At 25.6% G+C, this 19,475-nt stretch overlaps 2 protein-coding genes across 2 annotated transcripts; one reads left to right on the forward strand and one right to left on the reverse strand.

The window, feature by feature from the left end:
* Nucleotides 1–3,482: 3,482 nt before the first annotated feature.
* LOC107883111 lies at nt 3,483–6,254 on the reverse strand. The gene is made up of 3 exons (XM_029485294.1): nt 5,910–6,254; nt 3,783–5,528; nt 3,483–3,530 (listed from the first exon to the last, which is right to left on the reverse strand). Exons 1-3 carry the CDS (start codon nt 5,967–5,969, stop codon nt 3,483–3,485), a joined length of 1,854 nt encoding a protein of 617 aa, XP_029341154.1. The 5' UTR covers nt 5,970–6,254.
* Nucleotides 6,255–15,995: 9,741 nt separating this feature from the next.
* LOC103308703 (putative nuclease HARBI1) lies at nt 15,996–17,953 on the forward strand. Its single transcript, XM_008182537.1, has 5 exons — nt 15,996–16,123; nt 16,182–16,320; nt 16,391–16,666; nt 17,355–17,499; nt 17,583–17,953. Exons 1-5 carry the CDS (start codon nt 15,996–15,998, stop codon nt 17,951–17,953), a joined length of 1,059 nt encoding a protein of 352 aa, XP_008180759.1.
* Nucleotides 17,954–19,475: the final 1,522 nt, after the last annotated feature.

A 19,475-nucleotide genomic window follows, 5' to 3' on the forward strand; every position in this document is an offset into this window, starting at 1 on the left:
GTGTATTAATGTTAAACAATTACCTTCAAATGTAACCCCATAAATTTGAAGTAGCCAATGGCCCTAGATGCCGAGGTTATTATTAATAAAAGAAAAAAAAATTATGATGAATAATATTAATGTTACAAATTATTATGATAAGATCTCAAACTTCAGTTATTTAATTTGAGGTACTACCCTGATTATTGTAATAGTATATACATGTTTATCTAACTTAGTGCTGGTATAGGTACCTAATAGGTTTAATAAGTATATTTTATTTCCGACTAATACTGTAGAATACTAGTTTAGATCAGTGGTCTTCAACCGGTGGGTCGCGACCCATTTTTGGGTCGCATAAGCTTTAAAATATGGTCACGATACGTCTTATTTTTAAAATAAAAAATAAGTTTAATAGTTGAAATAAATAAAAATGCAGTTTATATAATCTACATTCTATAGTATAATGGATATCAAATCACAGTATATTCAGTTTATTCAGTTATAATAGGTATTACACTATTACTATACAATATACGCAATAAGAAATTTTAGCTTTGTTTTTGTTTTTCTACAAAGCTCACGTGGGTCGCGAAAAATGTGGACCTAAAAAAGTGGGTCGCGAGTCCAAAAAGGTTGAAGACCACTGGTTTAGATTATGCTATTACACCTTTATGGTAATAGTTTTAAAATAATAAACATTATTATGATCCATGAATACGATTATAGTTAATTATCATAATGTTTTCTTTGGCAATCTCAAACTATTATTAAACTTTGTAAATTAAAATCAATTGCAATGTATCAATGTATTTCTCATTACATCGCTGGTAAGTTCATTTAATACAAATAAATAAATTGTACCTATGTCCTAAATTAATTCATATTATTTAAAACATAATAAATAAATAGATACTTGATTATCCATATAGTTGATAGTCTGGCTGCAATAACGATAATCCAAAATTGAACAATACTTATAGTTTGAAGTATATTATATTGATTGGCTTATATTGATTAAAATATATGTAAGTGCATACCAAGAACACAATCATACGTGCTATTTCTAGTAATGCGTGAACATTTGAGTTTTTATTCTGAACCAATAATCCAGAAGGCCCCATATGGTATATGAGATATCAATTATCCCATAAACTTGGATACAAATAAAATGGGTCTTATGGTTATGTGAAAATCAGTGGTCATTTTGATAAAGCCTGTACCAAACTGAAATTAAAGTGTAAGCTATAGTTCCTATTTAAACGGTAAATATTTTTAGCAATAAAATAACGATAACAGTCAAATTAATGTCAAACATCATTATTTATTTATTTACTAGCTGATTGTCATATGCACAACTAATTAATTATTTATTGGTAAATTGTTAGGTACTCGTTCCTTTAAAAATAATTTAAAAATATTGCTTTTGTTGTTAATCCATGGCACTAGGTATTTAAATAAAATAAAATATACAATGGAAAAGCAGATAAATATTATGGAATATATGAACATATGTCACATAACACACATAACACACAATGTCATATGCAGAATATTAATCAATAATTTATTCATAAAGAGGGGGATTATCGTTTGCATAACTAGAGTAAAAATTATAACGCTGAAGAGAAAAATTACTCCATTTACCGTAATATTTAAGAATAGGTACATTTGGTTACCTACAAAAAAAAAAAAACAGTAACTAGTCAAATACGAAAATAAGTATAATTTTGGCAATTAAAGTAAAACTTAAAATTATAGGTATATACTACTAATGTATGTAGGTTTACAATTATAGTGTTATTCTATTCTATATAATATATTATGATTTATGAATTACATTTTCAATACAACTCCTTGATTAATAATGTATTAAAAATAATATTTAATTTATATCTAACACTATCTCTGTGCAAAATCTATTCCAATTAACTTCTCATAGCATTCTCACTGTGACAAGGGAAGTTACAAATCAGTGTTTGTTTGCCTTCTCAGAGATGATTCACGGATGCCAAACGCCAGGTTGAGTGATATTCAAAATGAGATGTTGAACTCGAACTTCTGTAGGAAGTCGCAATTTGACTTCATATAAACTTCTCGGAGAAGTGACTTAACTTCTAAGTTACATTACACTTTAAATCAATAGGACTTCACAATGAATACTTCTTTAGAAGTTCACATATTAATATCATTTCAACTTCCCATCAAAGATCTAATTGACTGCCATGATATATTAACAGGTAATAAGTATTGTTATTATAGACTTTCACATAGACATAACATTTTCATCTGACACACTTCTTCAGACCCATAATATAAGGTGGTTTAGAGCTCTAAAACTTCAACCCCCCCCTACAAAAAAAAAAATCAAAGTATATAACATATATTATATAAGCAGGTGGTATACCAGACAATGACTTTGATAATTTATTTATGTAATAAAAATATTAATTTTCCCCTTTGTTAATTTATAATTACTATAATTACATTTACATTTTTATATTATCTTTAGGAAATTTTTAAAATGAGATGTTTAGAAAAAAATACAGTTATAGGATAAAAAAAAAAATGTAAACAAATTCATACAATATAAATATTTATTTGTGTAAATTACTTACAAAAATAATAAGTGTACAATAAATATAATTTTATGTTATACATTTATATTATATCTAATATATAATAATACATAATATATTCATATACCTATATACAGATATAATATGAAATATAATATGTTACAAAATGAGTAACTGAAAAACTTTATAATGTAGAATATAATGAAAACTGTGTTGTAATAAAATGAAAACGGCAATGTTAAAAATTATTTTATAATAATTTGTCTTAAATTAATATAAATAATTTATTATTACAGTAAAAATAAGTAGAGTGTAGATAATACATAATAATGTTATAATGAATTTAAAAACTTCACAGTAAATAATAAAATAAAACTATACCGTAAAATATATTGACAGCTGTGTTGTAATAAAATAAAAAGGCTACTGTTCAAAATTATTTTGTAATAATTTGTCTTAAATTAATATAAATAATTATTACAATCAAAATAAGTAACAATACATAATAATGTAGGTATCATAAAACTAAAAAAAAAAAAAAAAAAAAAAAAAAAAAATTGTGTTTACTAATAATATTGTGACTAATAGCCTTTGCCTTTGCTGTAGAATATAATAATGATAAATTGATAACTGTGTTGTAATAAAATAAAAGGCACTGTTAAAAATTTATTTTATAATAATTTGTCTTAAATTAATATAAATAATTATTACAAACAAAATAAGTAACAATACATAAAAATGTAGGTGTAATAAATTTAAAAAAAAAAATGTATTTAATAATAATTGTGCCTTTGGTAAAGCCTTTGTTGCTGATGTCAATACAATCAATAAAAAAAAAAAAAAAAAATATGTATATAATAATATTAATTTTATAATGAATTAAAAAACTTCACAATAAAATATAGTAAAATAAAACTTATACTGTTATACAGTATGTTGCAATAACATAAACACTGCTTTGAATTGAGCTATCTGTAAAAAAATACCTTTATATTTTAATGTTTGCAATTCTATATGAAAAGGCCCAGTCTCACTTTTTAAATCAATAAAATAGGAACCAACAATGTTGGATGGAATGGGTTTTTCAAACATTTTATATATATTATTAAATTGATTTACTTCTAAAACAATGGTTCCATCAAGTCGTTTAATTATTTTTTTAATTGAAACAATATTATTTGTATTTAAATAGAAATAATTATTTCTAACATTATTACTACTAACAGTAAAATTGGAAGTTATGAGTTCTTTATATAATGTCACAGTAGGGTCATTATGAATTAGTGGATTGTAATCAATCTGATTTTTTAAAATTGGGTAAGTAGGTAATAATTGTACTTGAGAATATTGTTCAACAATTCTATTATACACATCTTGAAGCGGATACTTTGAATTTTTCACAGTTTTTTTCATAATTTGCAAACAATTTTCATACTTGAAAGCACTAAAATTTTCCAGTGAACCGTGTATTTTTACAAAGTCAGACAAATGTATCAAACCATGTACATTATATGTTACATACTCATTTCCATAAAGGTTAGGATATTGAGTTACAAACTGTTTTAATATATCATTAGCTAAATCATTATAAATTATACATGTTTCTGAATTTAATAAAAGCCGAATTCCACAGTGAAGCAACATAAAATGTTGATAAAAATTTTTTTGTAGTCTCCCTTTTAATACTATTGGACCTGTGTACAATAAAAAAGAACGGAACTCTGTTGCCTTCCAGTATTCTAATTCTTCTAAACTTCTAGGCAATCTATTGAACTCAGATGGAAAGAATGGTTTAAATTCTATCAATTGATTAGATATTTCTAATTCTATATTATTATTAAGAAATCTAACTGGCTTTTTACCTTTTACCCAAAATAATAACATTCTTTTCATCACCCCCAGACAAACGTTATGCATATAATCCATAACAACAGTAGATATTATATTTATTGGAAAACTTTCTAATGGGGATTCACCTTTGTGATAATTTTCATCTTTTTTATTTTTAAATGATTCGTCAGTTCTTAAAGCGGCCGAAATACCTAAATATGACATTCTGTTATTGATAAATTCACCTTCTTCAATGCAAGAATTGCAACTATTATATGCATTATGAGATTTAACGTTTAAAATGAATGCTTTCGCAGGTGCGTCACACACTACTTGACTTATTTCAAATTTAAATGTTACATTATTTACACATAATCCATGAGTTAAAATATTTTTCATTTCCACCATGAAATTATTTAAAAAATCAAAAATTGAATCAGGTTTTTTAAATTTCCCATGGTATATGCCTACTGGCAAAACAATATGTTTTAAATCGACTATGTTAACAAAAGAAATTAATATTGGCCATAAGGTAGACTTGGAGTTTTTGGTGATTGGTAAGCCATCAATATTAATACTTAATTGTATTAGATTAGTACATTTTAATTTATCAAAATAAGCAACCAAAATAGGTGATACCATATACTCTACTCCAATATGGATGTAAGATCCAGGATATACATTAATAATTTCGTGAGTTTTTGGAGTTTTTAGTAAAGTTCTAACATCTTTTGGCAAGTCAAGACCTTCAGATCTCAAAATTTGTAAAAGTTCATTGACACAATTATGAGATATATGATAATCTGATATAAGTTTACATAATTTATCTTTAAGGGTAACATTATTTTTATTTAATATAGTTTTAGGGGTATTAGCAGCATCATTATTAACATTATTTATATCATCCGAAAATTGTAAATCAATTGGTGTAGGATATAATGTAATGTTATTGGTCGTTTCAGTACAGGAACTAGTTAATGAAGGCTGAGATTCCTGAGAAGTTAAATTATTGAAAGATTTATTGATTCTTACATTATTTGACAACATTGGATCCTTTATACAATTTAATTTCTTTTTGGTTTCTAAATATCGTTGGAAGTTCCTCTTGGACATGCAGTGGAGAGGTTTCCTTTTCTTAATCTATAACACATTTGTATAATTATACAATTGAATAGGAATAATTTATACTTAACTTAATAATTAAATACTTATAAAAGATTCTAGCTTCCAAAACTAATTTATTTATATTATGAACATAAAATTATAAATACTATAATACGGTAGTATTTATAACTTTATAAGTATGTTATATATAGTATAGTAAGTCATAAATTTTTACATTTTCCTGTTTTGACACTAAAAATTGATTGTCTAATGCAATAAAACTAAAGACTAATATGTTAATAGTGAGAAAAATATCTAATATATTGTACTAGTACTTCTACTATATAGTATATATTAGTATATAAATATTTATAATATTATAAGGGGAAATTAACCCATTACAATATTGATACTTACTAATTGTAAACTATTTATTTTTGCACAGCAACTGATCCCGAGCCAAACGTTGAGCTCCATGGCGAAACCAATGTTTGACAAGAGTTTCAAACTCTATATCAGAAATTTTAAAATTATCTCTGCATACACCTAGAAATCATTTAAATAATAATTATGATTTACAAAATTCATAGATAATAATACACCTTTTATTATGGCCACAATTGTAAGGTTTTCAAGTTTGAAATTGTTACGGAAACCAGTCCAGGAACACTTGGACGACAATTCATTTGAAAAGAGTCTTTGAAATATACGTTTCACAAAGTTTTTTGCATCAGTGCCTCCTATTTGAGTTACAAAATTTTCCTGCAAAAAATATTGTAAAACAATCTTGTTAATAAACACTTAAAAAAAAACTGTAAAGTAGTTTTATATAGCAATGTTTTGTAGTTACATATTAAATAATACCTATTTGATAATGATTATGGATTATACATAGAATATACCTATGTACTATAATCTATATTTATTAGAAAATGAGTAATAAAGAATTATATAGATTAATATACCTACCACATTTTTTTTAAAACCAATATCATTGGTAATAAGAGCTTCAATATTATCAATTCCGGCTATATCCTTCATGGGAAAATATGATAAAAAATCATCATTTAATGTTTGAATATTATTGTTGTTTTTATTTGTAGAAATATCCATAATTTTATGTTCCAAACGTTCAATCTTTCCATCTAATCGTTTTAAAAATATATGAGTAGCATTGCCTTGTTCAAAAATCTGTTGCAATAAGTCTGTAGTAGGGGTATTTTGAATACCTAAATAATAAAAATCATAATTTTTATATAATATGTATTATTAAGTTTAATTATTTTAGGCTATGATTAATAAAATTTATTTAACTATCTTGTTTATTTATTTTTTTTAAATTCAATTTAAAATACATATAAATACTTTAATTACTACAATTAGTTGATTGAAATTACATTTTACCATAATATTATGATAATTACCTATTGTTTAAACAAATTTTATAAAGTTAAAAGAAATATAAATAATGAAAACATGTTAAGTAGATATGTAAGTGATGTAAAAATTTAATTAATTTAAAATATAGTATCTTACCATTTATTATAAAAGAGCTACTTAAGTCTCTAGATGTTGAAGGCAGAGGGCTTGCTAAAGTTGAATCAGATAAATTTGACAATATATTAATTGGCAAAGATCTGTGTGTTGTATGATTAATAGAGCTAGTTTCATGAATTGAATCTAAATTAAGGTTTGCTGTTTGATTTTTTGGTGTTGTCTGAAATATAGAGCTAGTTTCATGAATTGAATCTAAATTAAGGTTTGCTGTTTGATTTTTTGGTGTTGTCTGAAATATAGAGCTAGTTTCATGATTTGAATCAACATTAAGGTTTGCTGTTTGGTTTTTTGGTGTTGTCTGATATACTGAAGAGCTAATTACATTATTTGAACTTCTGGGAATACTAGTGTCCATGTCATACAAGTCTGTCAAAGAAGCTGTTAGTAAATCAAATAATATGAGATAAATTTTTTTGAATTTTTTAAATTTCACAATTTTATTATAAAGTTATATATATATATATATATATTTTCCGGTCTAGATAAAAAGTGATATACTTATAAGTTATAATTGATTTGTATTATGAATAATTTTGTAAAAAAAGAATAACAAATATTGCATAAAATAAGAATTATTTAATTGTTTAACTTAGTGGTTGAACTGAAATAACTAAACTAAAAAACAATAATTATATAACTTTCCTAATCATTTAGATATAAAGAATCATAAAAAAATAGATACCTAACTTTTGCATTAAAAAATAAATTCTAGTTAAAACTGAAAAATATATTATACGATTCTCATCACTGCAGAAAATATATATATATTTTTATTATTTATTAGCATAATTGTGTCACCAGGCATTTTTACAATTAGAAAATATATAAAATTGCAATAGTACATTTTTGATTAAATTGTTTATTGTTTAATAGGTTCTTATTACTTCTTACTATACTTACATGATATAGGGAAAATTTGACTCTCATAATTTTGCTGTATATTTTGACCTTTATAATTATGATTAATATTAATTTGATCTGAGCAAATGTTTGATACAGTAGTAGTATTTTTATACAGCTTAAAAGGTGGGCCATCTAATGTACTACTATCTAAAATTCAACATAAAAATAGGTAGGTATATGTATAAATATATTCAGAAAATATGTATTAAATGTATAATCATTCTTACTATCTATTTATCTAAATTAATCAATATTCTTTTAACCTAAATAAAACTATTAAATAGATAGGTATTTATTTATTGAATCATTTGTAAAATAATCCAAAATGTATTGATAATATGTCAATATTAAAACTTATATTATATTTAAAAAAATAATGTATCAATGAATTAAAACATTTATTGATTAATTGTAAATGTTGTAATCATAGATTGATGTATTAATCTTATATTAAGACAGAAGGTTATGGACAGCGTAGTTGGATAGAACAGTCATGTAAATTGATCATAGTATATTTTATAATTTAGTGTGGATGTGCCGTGTAGTCCGGTTACAACCCAATCAGCGTATTCACACCAGATTCCCATGCTCAATCTACTAGTCTAAGGTCTATAGTTGTATGGTTGTAACACTCAAATTAACAATTTGTAACACCAACTACTAAAATCCTTTCAAAAACTATGATTAGGTAGAAAATATGTTTTAAAAAATTCCATAACCATACTTTGGGAGATTGAGTAATAAAAATTGTTCACATTTGTGACATTCCTTACCATCACTTTCATAGTTTAGATTACATATTTTTCTTTTTTCTATGTTAGGGTCTCCACTCTCAGACTCAGAAGCTGATATAAAAATCTGTCTTTCCCTTTTCACAGCTTCTTCATAAGTATCTATAAATAAAATGTAAAATAACTAATCAATTAGGTACCTACAACCTACTATGTAGAATAATATCATCTATTTAATATTTAACTTACTGAAAGTTGAATTTTCAATAATATTTATTGGGTAAAGAAGCCATTTATTAGATGGATCTTCAGCATTCATTATCATTTTGGAAGTGACTTTTTGTCTTTTTGGCCACTTACAATAATATTTACCATGTTGTATAACAAGCCAATTGCTTGGTACTACTGAATAGGTTTTTTCACTTTCAAAATACCTTACTGACCACTAAAAATAATCGTGTTTAGTGTTTAAAAATCAAATTAAAGTTGATATATTTAAATGTGTCTATAGTTATAACATACCTAAATACTTTATAAATTTATTTATAAGTACCTAACATACATACATATATGTACACAAATTACATATTAGTACTTTACATACTCCATTTTTGTTTTTTTAATAATGTATTTTTGAAATTTTTAATATACATAGACCATATTTTTTAGTTATAGGTAGGAATTTGTTGTACCCCTTAAAGAGTGTTCGATACAAACTATTAATTTTTAAATGGAACCCCGTTATTACTTAAAATTATTCAATGAATTTATTTTGTTGAAGATATTAATTGATATACCTAGGTAATACCTATCTTAACCTAAATGTTAATTAGGTACTAGTTACAGACTTATTAAACATTGTTCACTAAGGATAAAACTATAAAAGTCAATAAGACTAGCTAGACTTCAAAACCATAATTTAATAATTAGTAGGTAATTAGTAGGTAGGTAATAATTACTAGGTAATTCATATAAATTGTATTCATACGAATATTATTGTTGGACGTTTAATTCATATCTAAGTTTATCTGCATATTTTACAAATTGATTTTAATTAGTATTATTTAAACATAAAATATTAAAATCACAAAATCACAAAATCACAAAATGTAGTATCATGGAATTATTATCCTTAGAACATAAAAGTTTAATAAGTTGGAAACCAGGGATCTATACTCATTTGAACTTTAACTTAGATACCTACTTGAAAGTTTCCTCATAACTTATAAGCTATTAATTGAATAATTTAAAGAAAAAAGGGTGGTTTTCTTTTGAAAAACTGAAGTTTGTGTCTATACCTACAATCATTAAGTGTTACAAAATATGGTTTTTTAATTGCATAATATAAAAATTTTAAAAATTAAATTTTAAATATTATGTATGCAAAAATATGGTTATCATTCTTGGTGAATCAACCTACGTATAGGACTGTGTACATATAGGTAAGTAGGTACTAATAAACTTAGTTTTATTAATTTTTTAATCACAAATGTACAAAATTAATCTGTTAAGTATAAAATTTCTCAATATTATATATTATATCATATAAATTACTAGGTACTAACTAAATAACTAAGAATAATATAGGTACCAATAAACTATTTAATGTTAATTACAATTTACAACCATACAAATGATAGTTGAAATTTGATTTATATAGGTATAAGATATTATTTACATTTTAAATAATAGCAATAAGGTAAATTGTATGATATAATATTGTAATATTCGCAACCAAACATTAACATATTAGTCTTTTATCATTAAATAACTATATACCTTTAATATGAATAGGTACCTAGCTATTATAATATTATATATTCAGTACCTATAGGTAGGTACACTATATTGTCTATTTTATCAATTGGAAGAAAAATTGATTTACGCAAATATTAATTTATTTAAGTACCTTAGTCAGAGTAATATTATAGGTACTAATTTTATGTAATAATAATATAGTCTTACCTGTTTTTGATTGTCCATCTTGATACTTGATCAGTTGTAAAACGTAGACTGTTATAATAGGTATATGTAGTTGCTACTTTACGTCAAATACCGCTATAAGTACTTCTTCGGAAAATCAAATTATCTAAATTTTATAGTAGGTAGGTACTGAACGATTACGACTTACGAGCAGGTTACAAAATTTAAAATTTAAAATTGTACGATTTTTTATTACAAATAACACGTCAAACACAGCATTATGGCAGGTTACGAACTTACGGTTACGATGCGACAAGGCAATAAAGGTCGGTAACGATATTATTATTAAGTGAAAAATATTTTACACTATAATAATGTACCTATCGCAAATAACTAGGTACTTCTTCGGAAAATCGAATTGTCTTAATTTTATAGACTTACAGTAGGTACCGAACGATCACGATTCACGACTTACGACTTTACGAGCAGCTTACAAAATTTAAAATGTAAAATTGTACGATTTTTAATTACAAAATATATAGGTAACACATCAAACACAGCATGGCAGTCGGCAGGTTACAAATTTACGGTTACGATGCGACAATAAAGGTCGGTAACGAATTATTAAGTGAAAAATATTTTACACTATAATAATCATATATCGCAAGCCGGCATCATTATATTGATAAGCTGCAAAAAGCATATTATCGTATTATGGAAAACCCTAATAACTATTATTATGTTATAAACAATTTATGCGCGTGTGAGGAATAAGCGATGTATATGAGAAGTTAATTTGAAATGTTCTAAAATTAAATTTCTTATTTTTGTACGAAAAATCAACGCAAACGCAAGTAAAGTCATTGCGATTTCGCATGATACTCAACAATTGACGTCGATAAGAAGTTATACTAATGAAACATGTCAATCCTACTGTAATTTATAACTACTATTATACATCGGTGTTCGATATCTCTCAAAAAGCATTTTATAACTTCTATTAGATTTTGAAACGTTTTAATTAATCATATAGAAGTCTACACGATTTCTCCTAGAGAAGTTCCCTACAAAATCGTTTTGTAATTTCTATTCTAAGTCAAGTTCTAAGTTTTGCACAGAGGGTAGTTGGTTGTTATGACAGAAAAATACACTTTTGTATGTCCTTTGAATTTTGTAAGCTTAATTAGACTTGCGGATGTGCAGTACAACTTTTTTTTCTTAAAAGGCAAATACCTATTTTAACCACAAATTTTTTTTTCCATACATTTATAATGGATTTTGGTAGTTTAACCAACTTTCTAAGTACAAAATTGACAAAAAGGGAGCTTGTAATTTACACCAGAATAAATATATGTAATTTGCACCACTGCAGGTAGCCGAAAATAGTGTTTATAATTTTCACCAAAATGAGTATCTATTAGTGATGGGCAGTATCGATAGTTAAATATCGAATACTAAACATTCGTCAATAATACTAAATAAACTAACTGGGGAATAATCTAGGGATCTGCTTCGATTCTTGAAGAGTTCGCTTCATAAGGATAGGATTTTTATTAAAGGACTTATAATTAAGGATTTAGGTTTTTGTTAGATTTTTCAAAATCAAAATTAAATTTTGAATTGAAATTTGAATGAATCAAAAATTATTCCATATGCTGGAAAGCCAATACTTAAAGGGGGCTGCAGCCGGTTTTGACAAAAATCAAAACTAATGTAGATTTGACCAATCTAAACATTAATTTTGTTTGTTATTGTATTTTTAAATATATTTAAATTCCGTATCATAAAATAAACCTTAAGGGGGCGGGAGGGGGCTCTAGTCAATGAAAAAAAGTAACTTCTAGACCAATAAGCTAGACAAAACTGGAAGAATTTGGTTTGAAAGATTTTAATTTTGAAAAAATGGTTGAATTTATAAACTTTTAGACTATGTTTCTTAGGAATCACTTTTTTTAATTTAAATCAGATGTGCCCAAAATAAATAAAAATGTAATGCAATTATTTCATGGGCTTTCTAAAAAAAAAAATGGTTATTTTAAGGTCATTTTAAATTGAAAATTGACCAGCATTTGGCATTCATAAATGTAGGCTCAGTTATAAATTATAAATTATAATATATATATATATATATATATATATAAATATAAATACGGATGTATTATATATAATATATGATATACATAATACTTATTAGTTACTGACAACACCAGTGACAGTGGGAAATTGGTTCTTACAATGGGAAAAAATGCTGTTTTAAATATTACCCACAATAAAGTATAAACTACACAAATGAATGACAACAATAGTTGATTTAAAATTGATAATATTAAGGTTTTTATACCTATCTTAGAATTGATTTTATTTTATTTTCGGACTCTATTATATAAATATAGGTAGTGCCTACTACACTAAATATGTTACTTTATTACTTTGAACTTTAGTTTTGATTTTATAATTAGGAAAATTGCACTTAATATCATAGTATCATCAGTCCACGGGCGCAAATAGCGTTTGAGATTTGGGGGGGGGGGGCTAATAGGACTAATAGGGCTTTACTTTGATAATATTGAATAAGCTTAAGACAAAATGTAGGAAACGTTTGGGAGGGCTATGGACATTTTGGGGGGACTTAGCCCTTAAAGCCCCCCCCTATTTGCGCCTATGATCATCACCTTATACTAAAATATTTTTAAAGTACTATAATAATTTATTACAATTTATAAGTATCATAGAAATATACAATCAGAATTAAAATAACCCTAGAACACCCTGAACTGTATATGCATTACCTATGTCTTATATACTATAACACTGTATATGCATTATGCTACTATAAAAATAATCAATGCAACGCTTAAGCTGTATGAACAACAATGGACGGAAAGTACTGCATTTTTGCAAATATATTCCTTTGAATGAATCACATTAAATGCTGATTTTTCTTTTAAATTACACAATATTTTACAAGTTATATAAAATAGGCAAGCATGGTATTCATTAAATTTAATAATTTATTTATTCAAAATAATAAATATAAAATTATTGTAGGACAATATTTTGTTAGGGATAATGGATGAAACAATTTTAAAACAGGTGATACTTATGCCATTTTAAAATGAGTTAAGTTTTTATAAAATATAATATAAATTTTATTAACAATTTAAGGTAAAATATTACTCACTATGGTTTTAATTTTAATTTTTTTTTAAATATTGAATATAAATCTTTGTATATAAAACAATAATTTAATATAATATTAATGGAGATTGTGAACTACCTACAGGGCAAATTATAAGCCATTAGGTAATAGGATCTTGTCCTGATCATTTTTGTTCCTGATTTTGACGCGTTCCCAATTTTTATTTTATAATATTATATTTAATATTAAAAAATCATGCAACGACGAGTATAACAGTTTCATCCTTAAACTGTACATTTTTAATTTTTATATTAAATACTGAACGTGGTATGTTTATGATACGTATACATAACAGTGATTGTATTTATATGAGTTCCTTCTTTTAAGAAATGTTATATAAAATTCAAACTTCTAATTCGGTAATATCTTGATTGTTATTATTTCGATTTTTTTGGTGTATTAGGTAATTACTAATTAATCAAAGTTTTATTGACTATTAATGCTTAATACTCTATTTTAATATAATACAATAAATCAGTACACAGCGACAACATCAAGATGATTATTATAACTTATAATTTATTTACTTATTTATTTATCCTATAACTTTGTACCATTTATAATAAAAAGCCGAAAATATTGTTCAGTTAGTGTTAGACTTCATATAAAGTCTAAACCATAATATATTACAAAATAGATAAAAGATTAAAATCTATATTTTCACCATGACAAATTTGATTTTGTTCTATGTTATTTATGTATGTATATGATGGACAACTAATAAGGAGTGGAGAACAACGATATAGGCGAAGTAAAGTGCGGAGGATGCGTATCATAATACTGTGATGATACCTATCTAATTTTTCATGATTTTCACCTATTCTGTGTCTAAACACTCAAAAGTCGAAATATAGTTTATTTTTATTTTTGATTAATTTTGTATATTATTTCATTCTTATCAGTTTTTTGTAGTCATATCAAATGGTTGGTAATGTATGACCAACCGTTTGATACCAAATACATTTTTTGTCATTAAGTAGGTAATAAAATATTTTTCCGGCTAAAATATTTTTGGCTGAAATACAATTCGTACGAAATATGTGTCGGCTAAAATACGATTCGGCTAAAATATGGTTAGGATGAAATATTTTTCGGCCTTAATACTGTCGGCTACAATAAGGTTCGGATAAAATATTGTTCGGATGAAATATTTTCGGCTTTTTTATAGCCCCTCAAAGTAGCATATCAGTTAGTATCTCATACCAACCAAAACAAAAGTAAATATTCTAAAAAATAATTTAATATCAGTTTGTGTAACAGCCTGTGTTAAAATACATAAATTATTTATTCGTTTCCTTTATCAATATCTTATCAATAAATTTAAAGCTTTAAATTGAGCTTTTGAGCTTTAAAGTTTAAAGTTCACTTACACTAGAATATAGTAACTAATTAACTCAGGAAACATGGCTGTCAATGCATTACTTGACCATGATTATTTACCAAGTATTATTTAACATTTTTTTTAATTGAATAATATGAATTGAAAATTGTTTTTTTTTATCGATTCAGATTATGAAGATATTTGTAGTAGGAGAAATTAAGCTTTAAATGGGTGTAATGGTAGTTGGGTGAAGTAATGATTGTCAACAACGATATGGCAAGAAAATACGTAGTGTAAAATAACACGCGGGGTTGACGACCTATTTCAGTGATCGAAGGGACGCAGCTGGTAGTACCGGTTGCTGGTGTCTTTTATAGGGACGACTATTCGATGGCCCGTTATACGACCTAATATTCCTCGACGACTCGATATGTGTTTGTGTACAGGTGTTGATTTAAGAGGGACTGTAAGTAAATGTACATATGTGTGTGTGTGTGTTGAACAATTGCGAGTTTATATTTTCTTGAAGGGAGTATGCGTAAAATCGTCCTACTACTGTATTATGGGCCGTATGCATAGTCATTTTAAGTAACACCTAACGGATTTTAGGTGACACCTAAGAGAATCCCCGTAACTTTGCAATGCATAGTCATAGTTATGGGTCTGCTGATACATAAAGTAATCCGTAAAGTTAAGTGGTCAATATCCATCACCTAGCCATCCCGTAAATGTTTAATTTGATGTTATCATTAAACAAACATATAATTTATATTATAACTTGTCGTTATAATTAATAATTGTATTATTCCTTTTTTTAATTAGACTTTACTGTTGATTAAGTAATTGTTGTATTGTTAATTTATTGTGAAATGGAGGATTTAATGGAATTTATTAATTTTATTGAATTTGTTGAAGAACCTACACCAAGAAGGTATTTAAGGGATTTGGAAAATCCATTAGAATTTTTTTCGGATTTGGAATTTTATAAAAGATACAGGTAAGTAATTCTTATTTAAAATAATAAACTCAAAATGCATAATAATAATGAATAATAGGTTTTCCAAAGAAACAGTAGTAGATGTTTTATTGGACCTGATTTCAAATATAGATTATTCGACCAAACGAGGTTTACCAATTCCTCCGATCCTCCAGCTTCTAATTGCTTTAAGATTTTATGCATCATCAAATTTCCAGGTTACTTAATAGCAATAATAACTTAGCTAATTATTTTACATAACATATTGTATGTATTTACTAAGTATAGATAGTTAGTGGTGATATCAGAGGAATAAACCAAGCAACTGTATCTCGGATAATTAAAAGAGTTTCTATGAGTTTGGCAAGCCAATTCAAACATTACATTAATTTTCCAAATACAGCCGAGGAATGGAGATTAATACAGGAGCAGTTTTATAAAATGTATAAAATGCCAGGCATTGGCGGATGCATAGACTGCACCCATATTAAAATACAGAATCCTGGTGGGCCAGATGGTGAAGTTTTTAGAAATCGAAAAGGATATTTTTCTCTGAACGTTCAAGTATGTATATTTTTTATTTATTTAATTAGTATTAAATATTATTGTAAGTAGTTCATACTGTAAGTCTGTAACCAACAACTTATGAACACAGTTTATTTTATGTTCAAATTTGGACCAACAATAAAGCTAGGTATAAATTATTTTGTTGTAATATATAAATATTATTTGTGGGTACTTAAAGTCTTGAAACTTTCAAAATATATTATTTATATCTTATAAAATTTATTTATTCACATATTATGTTCTATACATACAATGACATTTTCTAAAGAAATTTTCTCTGTAAAAATGAACTTAATCTACTGCAGTACTAATGCCTAATAGTAAAGTAAATTACAAAATATTAAAATTGAAGATTTTTGGTTTTTGAAAATTCTTAAACCAAAAACTCTGTTTCAAAAACGTTGAATTTCATCTTTTTGAAAAATTAAAAATATGCGATGGATGCAACTTATTATTATTATTATCACAATAATATCAAAGAATATACTTAGTAATATTATAGGCTGACAAACCACCTCCGCTCAGAATCCTTATTCGTATAAAATGATATTAGGTACCTTGTACCTATATCATTGAATTCATATTAAACACCTATTTTTAAATTTAAATTAGAATTTTTCAACATTATAGGTGCTGCGTACTATATACTATTTTATTCATCAATTTTTGGTTTTATTTAATTTAGGCTATTTGTGGACCATCAATGGAATTCCTAGATTTGGTAGTTAGATGGCCAGGAAGTTACCACGATAGTTTTATTTTTAATGGCAGTTATGCAAAAAAACATTTTTCTGAAAATACTCATGGAGTAAAATTGCTGGGAGACGGTGGTAAATATTAAATAATAGTTTTGTTTTCTGTTACCTAACTAAAATATTGTTAATATTTAATTTAATCATTTTTGTAACTTAAGGATATGCATGCAAGTCATATTTGTTTACACCACTGCGTAATCCAACAACAGCTCCAGAACGCAAGTACAACAAAGCACAAATAAGGACTAGGAACATCATTGAAAGAACTTTTGGACTTTGGAAAAGAAGATTTTCATGTTTGAGGAGAAGTCTGGCTAATGCTCCACAGACAATAGTTAATATAATAATCACGTGTGCATTACTTCACAACATGGCTCAGAAGTATAACACACGTGATGATGACTCGCATAGCGAAGAAGAAGAAGAAGAAGAAGGCGAGGACAGACTTACATTTCCAGTGGAAGATATTCAAAATAATATAATTGCCGACGCTACAAGAACTGCATACATTTTGAGACATTTCAATTAATTTATAATCTCAGGCTATAACAAATAAAATATTACTAAGTATATAAATATATATATCACTTTTAAATAAATAAAATAAAAATCACAATATAATCTATCACATAACCTTCTTTGGTAATATTGTATTTATAAATATTAAAACAAAATAATAACAATTAAATATTACTATAGGTAATATTTATCTTAACAAATGAAAATTGAAACAAAAATCATACTATATAATATAACATATTAACATATCATATAATTTTATAAATATTAGAACAAAATAATAACAATTAAATATTACTATAGGTAATATTTATCTTAACAAATGAAAATTGAAACATAAATCATACTATATAATATAACATGTTAACATATCATATAATTTTATAAATATTAGAACAAAATAATAACAATTAAATATTACTATAGGTAATATTTATCTTAACAAATGAAAATTGAAAAAAAAAAAATCATACTATATAATATAACATATTAACATATCATATAATTTTATAAATATTAGAACAAAATAATAACAATTAAATATTATCTTAAGTTTTTTAACAAATAATCACATAATTTTCCTTCCTTGGTAATACATGTTTCCTTCCTTGGTAATTTTAAACATTTTTGCTTATCTATAAATCCTTTAAGTGCTTAATTTCTAAAGCTAATTTTTCACAATTTAATTTGAATAATTTATGTTCATCTATTCTCTTTGCAGCTAGTCCTTGCATTATAAGTTTTTGATTTAAAATCTAAAACAATCAATAAGTAATATTTTACTAACATCATCATTAAAAACTGTCTGGTCAGTTTATAAAAATTAACCTGTAAATAATTCATTTTTTTTTTCATGTTCAATGGACATTTTTTGTCTTTTTACTCTTAGTTCACATTCTGCAATGATACCAGAAGTTTTTTCTCCTTGAAAAAGTTTTTTTTCTTTTTTATGTGTTAAGGTTTTTGTATGATTTTGAGGTTTTAAATCCTGATCAAGTATAACAGGAGTATCATCTAAATATAAACAAGGCAATAGATAAATAAACTGATCAAGTATCAAGATTAATAATAAGTAATAACAAATACAAACCATCAATTATAATTTTGCTAGTTTCCTCATTTTCTTTGAATGTATCATCTACATAGCTGCCGAAATCGTCCACAGTATTTAATTGTATTAAAACTGTGTTTTCTAAAAGAATTTAAATTAAAACAACATTAGTATATTTGTATAACATTAGTTATTAGTTATTACCATTAGTTATTGGATTATCAATAACTACAGAATCACTGTCATGAAAATTACTCCATTCAACTATGTGTGGTTTTCTTATTAGTTCTTCAACATCTGGGTTTATTGAATCATTAATTTTGTCTTCACAACCTCCACCAGTTTTCATTCGGCTGTATCGTTCTGAGGTAAATGCTTTTCGAGATTTTGCTTTCTCCGTCTCCCAGAATTTTTTTAAATTTCTTATTTCCCTCTAAAGGTTTTTTGAGAACAATGCAAAATAACTTTTTATTCTAAATTA

This window comes from Acyrthosiphon pisum, chromosome X, assembly GCF_005508785.2.
Source record: "Acyrthosiphon pisum isolate AL4f chromosome X, pea_aphid_22Mar2018_4r6ur, whole genome shotgun sequence".
NCBI classification, from domain to species: domain Eukaryota; kingdom Metazoa; phylum Arthropoda; class Insecta; order Hemiptera; family Aphididae; genus Acyrthosiphon; species Acyrthosiphon pisum.

Bases quoted from the DNA above. Each gene is read 5' to 3' on its own strand.
- LOC107883111 (XM_029485294.1), bottom strand. From the start codon at position 5,969: ATGGAGCTCAACGTTTGGCTCGGGATCAGTTGCTGTGCAAAAATAAAT. The intron at 5,529-5,909 runs GTAAGTATCAAT...AATGTGTTATAG, and splicing joins AAATAAATAGTTTACAATTA to ATTAAGAAAAGGAAACCTCT. The intron at 3,531-3,782 runs GTTAGTAGTAAT...ATTTTTTTACAG, and splicing joins TCATAACTTCCAATTTTACT to ATAGCTCAATTCAAAGCAGT.
- LOC103308703 (XM_008182537.1), top strand. From the start codon at position 15,996: ATGGAGGATTTAATGGAATTTATTAATTTTATTGAATTTGTTGAAGAA. The intron at 16,321-16,390 runs GTTACTTAATAG...TACTAAGTATAG, and splicing joins ATGCATCATCAAATTTCCAG to ATAGTTAGTGGTGATATCAG. The intron at 16,667-17,354 runs GTATGTATATTT...TATTTAATTTAG, and splicing joins ATTTTTCTCTGAACGTTCAA to GCTATTTGTGGACCATCAAT.